The 12,129-nt window shown below is 51.0% G+C and overlaps 1 protein-coding gene across 1 annotated transcript in view; it reads left to right on the top strand.

The window, feature by feature from the left end:
* IGDCC3 (immunoglobulin superfamily DCC subclass member 3) overlaps positions 1–12,129 on the top strand; it is an 88,505-nt gene that overhangs the window by 61,209 nt on the left and 15,167 nt on the right. Inside the window, exons 6-7 of the mRNA XM_021406811.1 lie at positions 336–494; positions 6,877–7,042. Of these exons, the coding sequence (XP_021262486.1) occupies positions 336–494; positions 6,877–7,042 (325 nt within the window). The remainder of the gene's footprint in view (positions 1–335; positions 495–6,876; positions 7,043–12,129) is intronic.

Raw genomic sequence — 12,129 nt, 5'->3', positions numbered from 1 at the left:
GGTTTTATTGCTCTATTGAAAAGCATTCTGGGAACTTCATCTTAACCTGAACACGACGTTGAAAGCTTCCACATTTCCTGTGATGGTACCTCGGTTTTCCAAGCAGCGCAATATGTGGCTTTGGGCAGACACTTAACTGAGAATCCTGTTTTTCTCCAAAGGCAGTTCTGCTAAGAGCATCAACTAAAACCCATTGACTTGACTTGGCAAATCCCAGTAACAGAGCATGGTACCACTCCATAAGTACTTAGATCGGGTCTCAACAAAGACTGCGCCCTGGAGAATTTCACACAAAGGCCCAGTGTGCAGCCCTTATACTTTTCCCCCTCTTACAGATGGCCGCCCGATCGGCGTGGAGGGAATCCAGGTGCTGGGGACAGGAAATCTCATGATCTCGGACCTCAGCGTGCAGCACTCTGGCATCTACGTGTGCGCCGCGAACAAACCTGGCACTCGGGTGCGAAGGACTGCTCAGGGCAGGCTCGTCGTACAAGGTGAGCACAACAAGGGTGTGACAACTGCAGAGTGGTGATGCCCATGCGCTTTGCACAGCCTCTGCGTGTCCCTGGGCACCGTGACAGGTTGGTTTGGGCTTCTGTGATGGTGTCAGACAAAGCGCTTCTTTTCTAGACGTGGTTTTCCAGGTAGGTGGAAGTCTCTTTGTCCCACAAAGGTGAGTGGTAACTTGGTATCCTTGAACTGAGGCCTCAGCTGCAAGAGTTGCAGTGTCTTAGCACCTCCTCATAAGTATATGGCTTAGCAGACTTCAGTTGTTACCTGTACATCTCAGCAGAAAGCACGGGCTGAATTAGTTAGCCAGATCTGTCTCTTACCCTCTGCATGGTCTTAGTGATACAGGGATGTGGGCACCATTCTCATATTGGAGAAATCTGCATCGTTCATGCAGTGGTATCCAGGAGTGGATATGGCACAAATGAATCTAAAGCTGCTTCCAGAAAGTCAGCAAGACTGTTTGCTTTAGCAGTTGACACTGCGTCTGAGCCTCTTGCTCCATTGTGAGTAAAGCCTCATTAGGGGTTCGTGCTCAGAGAGTGCAGGCTGCTCCCCTTCCCCACAGCAACTGTCCTGCAATGTCACTGTGAGAGGGCAGTTCAGCCCAGAGTAGAGTTCAGCACTGAAGAAACCAAACAGATCCCCTGCACATGCTCTGTGCAACCAGTCTTCATGGTGAGGGGAGCCAGGCAAGTATTTCAGAAGGCAAACCCAGCTGGCAGTGTGCTCTGAATGGCAGTAATCTGCCCCTGATTACAGGCACTCACCTCCTCTTCAGGCTAGTCCACTTAAAGCATCGTGCACGCTCTCATCAGTTCACTCATTAACTATTGACTGATGATATCCTGAATCTGAAATTATACACCTCCTGCCAGAGCAAGCTAATTGAACCTTTCATGCTGGTGATGGGGAAAGTGCCCTGCTCCAGCCCTGATGCTCACCTGACAGGTCCCGAGAGCGGCTGCGGTGATCTGACAGCGCCTGCAGTCCCCACGTGCTGGCATCCCTGCTCCTTTTGCCTTGGGAGCAGCAGGGAGCAGTGCAGAAAAGGAACTTGTACGGGGCTGAGTGATCCTCCTGGGTCCCAGGTGCCGGCAGGAGGTGAGAACTTGCCATTTCTTTTGCTGTTGCATTTCTGAGTGAGCTGTGCAATGAGCACTGCCAGCTGGCCTGGGAGTCCTCTTTTCAAGCAACACAGCCCAGGCATTGAGAACAACCCAAGCATTGAGAAAACCTCACTGTACTGACACAAACGATTTTGAGCTGCTGCAAGATGGCTCTGCACATGCTGTGTGTAGCAGAGGCTCTATACCCAAGCACAAAGCTGATTTCTAGGTAGCAGACAGGCAGAGCCAGAAGAAATTACTTGAAAAATCTATGATGTTGTAAAAATACAGCTATTAGATACACTTGACTGTGCCAGTTAGCAATTGGAGGAGAGGGGAAAGGGTAGCACAGTTTCTCAGTGCTGCAAAGAGCCTCTTTAGGGAGCTGAACATCAGCTGCTGAGCAGCAGCAGTTTGTCTGGGATAGGATTACTGTGGATTTTCACCTGGGAAACCAAGATGAGAATTTGTCCCTAAGAGGGCCACCAGAGCCCAGCCTCACTGTAGAAGGGAGTTGCTTCTGTGTTGGAGATGAGCAGAGAGGGGGGCAGTGGCATGGTATACCCTTCATGCAGCCCTTTTGGGCGTGAGCTGCACTGTACAAGAGTCGAACCTGTGTTGCCATCCATAAAGTGCCTGATGTTGAGGGGGGCTGTCCTTCCCCAGGGGAGCCAAAGGCAGGCAGCTGGATTCATCCTGGCTTGGCTCACCCTCCCTCTGGAAGCAGCTTCTCCATCTGAATCTCATTTTGCCTGAATTTTCCAGCTGAGAGGTACAAGTGATTGCCGTTCGGGTTTGTCTGGGAAGCAAACACCGGTAATGCCTGACGTGGGAGACTGATTTTATCTTTGTTGAGATGTCAGCGATGCAGATTACATCCGTAAAGAAAGAAAAGCCAAGAACAGGCTATCAAAAGCCTGGTTGGAGAGGAAGTTAGCACAGGGCTAGGACAATGCCAGCATCCTCAAAGCGCGCCAGGCCAGGTACTTGCTTCCTTTATGCAGGGCCCTTGAAGTGCCTGCAGGCACAAATTAACTTGCCCCTCGCCTTTTGAAGGAGGCCCGTTTTATAGGTGGGAAACACGGGCAGAAAGAGCCATGTTTCCTGTTGTAAGGCGAGGAGCTGGCGGGAGGCTGGGGCTGAAACCCCATCCGCCCTCTTGCTGCCGCCTCCGCCCCACTGCGGGATGCCAGGGTCCCCATCCCGGCAGCCGCAGAGGTGTCTTGTCGCAGGGCTCTGCCTTTCCTCCAGCTTTTCACATTGCAAGATCTCCTTCAGATCATCTTATTATCTTCCTGGGAATTCCTCCTCCCTTCAGAGGACGAGGCCTCAATCCCCCGCTCCCTCCCCTCCCTCCTTGCCCTCCCCTGGCCATTTAGGCTCCTTTGATCTCTTTTGTAAGGTTCTCACACAAGAAAGTTTCCATTTTCTCTTCAGATCCCAGTGCAGCCATTTGAATATTGCTTTGTGCCGGGCTGCCAATGGAAGTCTCCCAGGGGAGCTGTGGAAGGGCCGGACGCAGCACGGCCAAGCGCGGGGCATGAGTGTGTGCAGTGCAAGGGAAGAGCAGGCTTCGGTGGCAAGGGGAGAAAAACATATCAAAGCGCTTTCTCCCTACCTCCTGTGCAATCTTTTGTGCTTTATTATGTGTTTGGTGTCATAACAAACTGATGGGCTGTGAATGGCCAGATGGTCACCAGTGTTCTCCACTCCACGCTTCATTTCCTCCTGAAAGCTACGCAGAAAAATGAGAGCCCATCTCATAAATGAGTGCCCATCTTAAGGACGTGGTTTCGAAGGCTCTGCCGACAATGGTTGCCTTGTTGGTGGTGTTTTCTGCTGGCAGAACAGGGCATCGCTCCTCGGTCCAACTGATCCGGCCACCGCGGCGCTTCCCGGTGTTTCCTCCATCACCGTGCCGTGTTGCTGTTGCTGCAGGGCTGAGTTTGCCAGCAGATGTGCCGCAGTTGCCGTGGTTAAGGCTCAGCACTGTGGCATGTGGTTTGCACTGTAGCCCTGGCTGAAATTTCCTGCTGCAGAACGGGCCCTGTGGCCTGCTGTGTGGGTCAGCGTGCACACCTGCTTGTTTGCCTTCCCAAGGAATGGCAGCTGAGCAGGGACCTCAGATCTCAGCATTTAGAATGATATAGCGAGCTGTGGTGCCTGAGCCCCCAGCGAGTCCGCCCTGGATTGGGTAGGTGACATGGAGACGTGTCCCTCTGCTGAGCAGCTCCAGCCCATGCTGTCCTGCACCATAGATGGACACCCCCGTGACACTTCCCTGCTTGGCCTCTGCCTGCATCCGTGGGCACGGCCACGGTTCTGTCATTGTCCCCAGCAGTCCCACCAGCTCTGGGGCTTACACAGTTACTCACAGAAGCATCTGCGCGTCCTCTGTGGGTAATGGAGAGAGGCAAAGTGAGGGGCAGTTCTTTATCTTCTGTCATCTGATGCTGTGCTTGACCGACTTCCCCACTGACCCATCTTCTCCTTTATGCCCTTATTGTACATTCTGGAAGCCTAATTTATGAGGTTTTGTTGTTTCTAGATTATTCTTCCTCCTCCTCACCCCAGTCTCCCTCCCTTAACCTGCGACTGTAGCTAATTGAGAATTAATGACTGCTTAGTGTTTGGGTCCAAGGGGCTCTGGCACCTCCGATTTCACTGCAATAAAGACTGCATCCCAAGCCAGTGCCAGGGCTGGGGCTGCATAGAGAGGCTCCCCATTTTCTGGAGGGCCAAGGGCTGGGATGAGGTGGACCCAGCTCTCCCATTGCAGCCTGCTGTTACAGTGCATCTTCGTGCTATCGCAGTTTGTTGTGCATGGAAAAACCTATTGCAGCACTTCGTTAACGATTCTGAGGGTGGTATTAGACATTATTGCTTTTTGATACCAATGTCATGCCCTTAAATATTCATTAAAAATTCATTAAAGATGATCTCCTCCTTTCCGTTAAGTCCTGAAGAATCAACATTCTGGTTTCCTCATCCCACAGAAGCAAGAGCTGGAGCCTGCTCACTCCTCCGTGCCAGGATGGAATCCTCTGTTCTAAACAGTGATCTTTGTTGAGGTTTACATTAAGATTTTCTTGGAGGGCTGAGAGATGCTTTCCCTCACCACCTGCAGTGGCCTTTTGGCTGTAGGGTGGAAGGGGGGAGCTTTTGTGGCTGCTGTGCCTCAACGTGTTGAGCACTGACAAGATGCTCTGTTAATTGTGAACGAAAATGAGGCAGGGTTGTGCTGCTGCTGCTTCTTTCCTGCCAATGGGGATTGAGTGCAGCCTCAGTAAGTTTGCAGATGACACCAAGTTGGGAGGACATGTTGATGTGCCTGGGGGTAGGAAGGCCCTACAGAGGGATCTGGATAGGCTGGATCCTTGGAGATGTGGCATTGAGGGACATGTTCCATAGGCTGGATCCTTGGAGATGTGGCATTGAGGGACCTGTTCCATAGGCTGGATCCTTGGAGATGTGGCATCGAGGGACATGTTCCATGGGGATGGATTGGGGTTGAACTTGGTGCTCTTAGAGGTCTTTTCCAACCCCTTGGTGTGGGGTGAGCCAGCAGAGGGGTCCTCAGTGAAGCTGTCCCGAGGTGGCCGTGCCCTTCCTTAGCACTGCATCTTGCACCTGTGAGCGTTGCGGGTGCAACGCCTGAGCCCAGATGAATGCCAGGAGGTACACAGCCACTTGCAGGATAACTGCTCCTGCAAAACCACGCCAGCACGAAGCGGGGGGCAGGAGGTTAAGGAAGTCTTGAAAATCAAGTCCCTAATGTGCTGCGCTCTCACTGTGTGCTACAAAGAGACCGCTCACCGCGGGGAAGGGAGACTTCATCCCCATTTGTCCGTGCTTCCAGCTTTATTGAACCCGTCCTGAATTTTATTTTAATTTATAAGCCTAGGGGAAAAAACGTGGAAAGGAGAAAGAAGGACAATGCATCGATCGGCACCTAGTGAAGTTTAGCAGGAGGTTCTGAAAATATGTGTCCATTAGGTTGCTGAGCTCAGGTTCATTAGCAGACCCGAGCGCCTGACAATAAACTCTGCTGGGGGACACCCCTGACCGCTAACATAAGTCAGGGCTGCCATGCTCCGCTTCCCTTTGGTTATTAAAAGTGAAAGAAGGGGTTTCTTCAAGGTAGACGAGCTCTTCAGTGAGTTTCTGTATCTTTCTGCTTGCAGGACTTGTAACCTGTGGCTTTGCTTTTAGGCATAGGCACCTTTTGGTGCGTTTTGGCCTTGCTGCAGTGGTCATGATGCTGTTTCCTTGCATGCATGTAGCTGGGGAAGAGCTTAATCATCCTGTGTTGTCATAGCTAAACCCTGTGGTTTTTGTTTAGGGGTTTTTTTTGGCCGTGAACCATGAGGCTCTGCTCTTGCGTAGCTGCTCCTGCTTGCAGCTTGCACCCCGCCAGCACATTTTGCTGGACCACTTTGCTCCTGCCTCCCGTCCCCACATCTCACAGCAGCCCCACGCTTGGCTGCGAGTGGCACTGGGTATTTCTCCCTGGATGATCTTGCTTTTGTCGGAAAAATTTAACGCCAGCCATCCACTGTGCGACACCGGTTGGTAAATTCATTACGGGCTCATGCCTCTCATCTGTTTGTCTTCATCGCGGCTGCTGCTGGTTCCACCTGATTTTAGGTCTCGGCAGCAACGTGGAGTATATTTATCACTTTGCCCTTTGAAGCGTAACTGCTTGAATAAACTCGCCGATTTGGCAGCGTCTTTCAGGCCCTGCTTTCTGTAGGGTGCTGTGCTGTTTTATTCTGATAAATGGTTTTAAATCTATTCAGAGCTGCTGGGAGGGGGAGAAATCACTTTCTGTTTACAAATCTGAAGGTAAAAACGTTTGGTTATGAGGTTACGGTGGTTGCAGGCTATGCAATCTCCTCCAAGGCTCAGTGGTTCCAGAAGGGTCCCAAGCTGCAGATCTGGGGTAAAAAGGGCTCCCAGTCTCTTGCCACTGGGAGGGTGTGCAGCAAATCCCGTATTTGCTGGGGACAGAAGGACCTGCCAGATTGCCACGTGCATGTCTGCACATTACTGCCCATTTGCAAGCAGTTTGCTTAATGCCATTTTATGTGTTATTTGCTGCCTGTGCTGTGGCTTGGCCGAACGTCCCTGGATCTGACAATAACAAGGACTTTCTTTCCCTGTGTACCCAAGAAGATGCAGACCAAGCTACGAGGTTGCTTTTCATGCCAGAATAAAGTGAAATCATCCTGACTTCTCTCCTCCTTCCTCCTTGCAGCCCCTGCAGAGTTCGTGCAGCATCCACAGTCCATCTCCAGGCCCGTGGGGACCACGGCCATCTTCACTTGCGTGGCCCAAGGGGAGCCCCCCCCGCAGATCACTTGGCTGAGGAATGGGCAGATCCTGGAGACGAGCGACCACATCAAGCTGAAGAATAACAACAGGTAAGTGCCGGGGTGAAGGGCAGTGTCAGCCTGGAGTTGCCGTGCACAAAGGATTGACATCACCTACCTGATGGCCCAGAAACAGCTGTCACTGCAGGTCTATTTCACATTATTTAGCTACAAACATGGGATCAAACTGAGTAAAGAGCATGTTAGCTCTCACTGGCTCCAGCCAGTGGAAGCTGGCAGCCGTCCTGATCCTCTTGTGGTATTCTGGGAGGGCCAAATGTTGCCCCTGATGCTGGCTGGGTCACCATGCTCACTCCACAGTGGAGGAGCCCATACACTGACCTGCCTGGGTGTGCAAATGCATTTCCCCTGGTTTGAGATATTTGCATGGAAGCTGGCTGTCACTGAGCTACAGCCTTTTATCTCACCAGGGAAGAGTGTTTTCCCTGAGTACTAAATAACTGCATTTCCATACGAGGGGATGGGGATGTTTGTACTGTGCAAATGATATGGTGGGATGCACTTAGCGTGAAAATTGCAAGTTGACAACGTATTTCCTATGGAAATAGCTTTGAACGATATGCTGAAAAATAATAGTGCCTGTGTTGTAAACTGAAATTACTGGTAGAGATTTGCACTCTGTAGTGTCATGTAGCTGCTATCTGTATTGATAAATGTGACTCGCGAATACAAGTCCAACTCAGTGGAAAGTCAGGACCTTCAGTTCAGACTGGGTAGATACCAACAGATGTTCCTTAGGAGGAACGAGGGTTTTATTTCTCTAAGGTTCTCTGTAATACAGCTTTTTGTCTTCAGGATTGAGGCATTTTTAAGCTTTGTTACATGAATGATGGAAGGATGTGAATTGCAAGAAGAATGAGGTGCGAATTGTGATAGCATCCTGATCAGTGGAGGGTTTTTCCGTGCTGGGAGTTTTTAGAAGACTTCAGTGAACTTTGTGCGTGCGCTTACAGATCCCACTCATTCCAGCCTCATGCTGTTATAGCTCACTGCTTGGGTTTCTGAGGCATGTCTGCCCTTAGAATACGAACAGACCAGAAGCAGGAGAAAGGAAATCAGTGCAGCCCCTTGTACTGACCAGGGGGCAGAGTCACGAGAGACCAAAGACTTCAAAATCCATGATGGAACTCATATGGAGTCCAGATCTGGGTCTTTCCCTAGTGCCTTGCCTGTGAAATCATTCCTCCTCCCTGTTCAAGGAAGGCAAATGCAGGGTCTTTGGTCATGGCCACGACTCCTGACCAGGTTCCACTGCCCAGAGCTGCGCTCCACACGTGCCTGTTGACTGCCACTCGGTGAACATGTCTGTAATCGTTTTCTTAGGGCGATCATTTAATGCAATTTAGCTTCAGCCTTTTCCATTGCAAGCAAAGGGATCAGATTACACTGCATCTGTCACAGGCTGGGGGAGCTCAGCCAGTTACTGGGCTCAGCTGATGAGTGGCGTCTTCTGAAGCTATAGTAATGCAGTTGTAAAACAGAGCCCTAAGGCCATCGCGCTTGACAATGTTGAACTTTTCCTCTACTTTGGGTCTGCTCCAACCCTCAGCTTCAGCAAAGTGTCCATGCCTGGCAGTTTCCAAAGCTGTCAGTCTGAAAAATGCTCTTGCTTGTCCGGCGTGTGGTTGGGTGCCCCATGAATTGGAGGAAAAGGTCGACCACTGTTTTTTTTCCTGAGCTTTTTTGAGTTGTCCTTTGTTTCTTTCTCGTGGGCGTGACTAAGTCCACTTAGTTCCAGGCAGAATTGGTCTGCGATTATGCCTTGGATTCATCAGTCTCTTGAACTTGGAAAATATTTGTCCATGTAAAGATGGATCGCAAATCTACTAGTAATGAAGCTACTAAACTGCACCATGAGCTATTTAATTAGATTACATGGTTTCCTAGAAAATTCATTTGGATTAAAACTCTGCTTAATATGGCAATAAAGGTCTGAATGCCCCCAAAGGGATTTTTGGGAAAAAAAGAGTAAATCATCCCAAATCATACCATGTGCTAATTGACTGCAAAGTATATCACTCGGAGTGACCTCGTTCTTGTAAAGGAACCCAAGTAGAAGTGAGGTCCAGAGCTGCAGTATCCGAGATGAGCTCTGCAAGCACGGCCCCTGCTTGAGGCATGGATCCTCTGGCTGTGCCTGATAAATTCCTCTTCCCTCGTGGTCCCTCCAATGCGAATCCTCACTGCCTGGTGTGTTGATGGTTTCTTGACACATTAGCATTAAGGATCAGCCTTCTGCTGTGCCCTCTCCAGAGGTGGTTGTTATGTTTTGAAAATGCCAGCTGCGTGGGAACAAAATACCCAATCGATGATTAGCAAAAATCAAAAGCAGTTCTGGGGTAGTGGGTAATTGTTGATGAAAAATGCATGAAGGCTCAGGTGTGGGGGACTGTGGGGTTTGCCATTAAAAGCTGTGAATAAGAATCACTGGAGGGGCTGATGAGGGGGGTGTCCTGCCGTGTGATCCCCGGCTTGGGGATGGGGTTGATAGGTGTCAGAGGGATGCTGTGCTGAGCCCTGCCCTTGGATCAGAGCTGCCATGCTGCCCCTGTTTTTCGTGGGGTGATTTGGATCAATTGTGATCCCAGTGCTCTGGCCTGAGAGAGAGAGAAATTGGCATTTCCAGCTGCATTCCCACCTGGCACCGCCAACCCAGCCCTAAAGCAAGCGGATTGCTGCAGCAGGAAGGGGTGGTTGCTGGCCGTATTAGTTGTGAGCTTGTGTAAAATCATGCTTTTTAGGTTATTACTTCAAAATGTACAAGGAAGCATGAAACAGTACCCAAATTACTGCTCTGAAAGGTTTATTGCTTTTCTTCCTTTAACCCAATCAGGTTGAGGAGGATAATTTTCAGCCCAGAAGTGGGGTTTATATTGCCGTAATAGCAAGGAACAAAGGCTAACATCTTCAGAGAAGGCAGGCTCTAAATATTGATTTTCCAAGAAGATTTTATTTAGAAAATGGTAATTAAGGGACTTAATTTGTTCCACGGGAGGAAGGCTCCGTTAGAACCCAGGCTCAGGTGGCGTTTGCTCTCCTTGGTGACCTTCGCTTGTGAACTGTCTCCTTCTTAAATTCTTCATCACTGGTTTGCCCTTGTTTTACTGCTGTGGGAATGACTCACTTTGAGGGCCGTGCATGCTCTGGGCTCATCAGAGAAAATGTTCCTCGGTAGCTAGATTTGAGGACAACTTCACTTTTCTTGACTGGTTGTGCTCCTTAATCCCATTGCAGTTATGGAGAATGGCCTCCAAGGAGATCCCCCCATGTGCTTGGGGCAGGACACCCTTTTGGGGTACCAAACCCAGGGCAGCCACAGCCTGCTGCTGGCAAGGAGGCATTTGGCTACGAAATCCAAATCCACATTAGCTGGGTGCAGAGAGGGACAAAGGGCTTTGGGCATCCCTTCAAGCACCTGAATTTGTAGGGATTTGGACACCTTGCAGGGGGACGGGCGAGCCTGCGGGCTGTGCACGCAATGAGCTTGAAGACTTTTGGTGGTGATGAGAAGGGTACCGTACTGAAAATCATAGTTCCGTTCCCAGAAGCATGACAAATAAGCACGTGGAGGACCGGGATGCGAACCAGCTGCTCGTGATTTAAGAATAATTTATGGGTTTGACTTTGTTTGGAAGACGTATGGGGAGGCTGTGTGGGCTCCTAATTGCCTTCACCGGGGGAGGGGGGGTCTGTGCATGGGCGCACACAGCACAGCACTCAGTGGGGCAGCCCCTTCCGTGGGCACCAGTCCTGTGCCGGGGTCACACCACAGCCCCAGGGCAGGTGGCAGTGATGGGTGTCAGTCTGTCCTTCTCGTGACTGCTGTTGTATTGATACCGAGCTGCCCTTGTAATTTGGCTCTGTGTGCCACTCTGCTGAGGAAGTGCGATTCAGGGGCTTCAGTGTTTCCTGGGACAAAATACATCTGGGGGGGCTTTCCACTGAGCAGCAATAGCTCTCCCAGCTGTCTGCATTGCCACTACCAACACAGGCATCCACCCTCCCTTCCAGGAGCTTCTTCTGAGATGTTCTGTGCTTTGTGGTTCTGTAGATGTAAAAGCTTCCCTGCTCCCTGCCTGGGACAGGATTCTGTTAAATCTGTGATTGCAAACAGGCCGAGTGGCAGCAGCTCATTCACTCTGTGTCCTCAGTGCCATACAACATTGCAAACCCAGGAGTCCTGAAGCCAGTAAGGAAGGGTGAGCATTTCAGAATGAAGTGGCCCTGCTGCTGTGCCTCTTTACAGCATCCTCTTTTGCAGAAAAACCATCCTACAGCCACATCCCTGTCCTGCTGGAAGCCATCCTCTCCCAGATCTGCAAGAAAGAGCAGTGCCTCTGTCTGACAGCTTTGCAGGGCTGAGCATACGCTGACCCTTTTGTCCTGCAGGTGAGTGGGTGAGATGGCTCCCACGGCACCGTGCACCCTGTTTTGGGACTGGCAGCATCCCTCCAGGAACTGCACTGGGGTGAGTCTGTAACCAAAGAGCTTGATGGGATCCTGGCCAGCGTCCGCCAGACACCAACCAGGCTGCGCAGAAAGAGATCGTCCTCCTGTCCTCCTGCATAGCAGGACCCCGAGTGATTCAGCTCCAGCTAAGAAGCCTGCAGGGTATTTAATTCCTGGAGGCATTAGAATGTGTGTGGAAGGCTGGGGAAGATCTGCAGTGTCCCTCTGGGCCAACGGGCGTCACCCTTTATGCGCTGCACTTTATTCTCAGCCTACACTAAAGGCAGCCTCCAAACCCGGGGCATTTCTGCAAAGCCGCATTAATTTCATCACCCTCCCCGCTTTGTGCGTGCGCGCGCATGCTGATCTCCTTCCAGCTGGGCCCCTCTCCTCCTTTGTGCCGCTGAATCGATGAAGAGCCTTCCTTCAGTTCTCAGACTTTTTCAGAGGAGCCTTTGGAAAGCTGATCTCTGGTCAGCGGCCCGGACCCCTGACCCCAACGAGATCAGTCATCCTGATTGCCTGCAAGCCGCGAGACAGCTTGGGAATAGCAGCTCGGAGCCCTCCCACTCCCCTCCTCACTCTGGCTCAGCAGAGTGTGAACCCGCAGCCTTTCTTCTCCCCACCTCCACCAACACCCGGCGGGGCTTTGTGCTGAGACGTGGCAC

This window comes from Numida meleagris, chromosome 9 (assembly GCF_002078875.1).
Source record: "Numida meleagris isolate 19003 breed g44 Domestic line chromosome 9, NumMel1.0, whole genome shotgun sequence".
Lineage (NCBI taxonomy): Eukaryota > Metazoa > Chordata > Aves > Galliformes > Numididae > Numida > Numida meleagris.
This window is presented reverse-complemented; position numbering and strand designations above follow the sequence as displayed.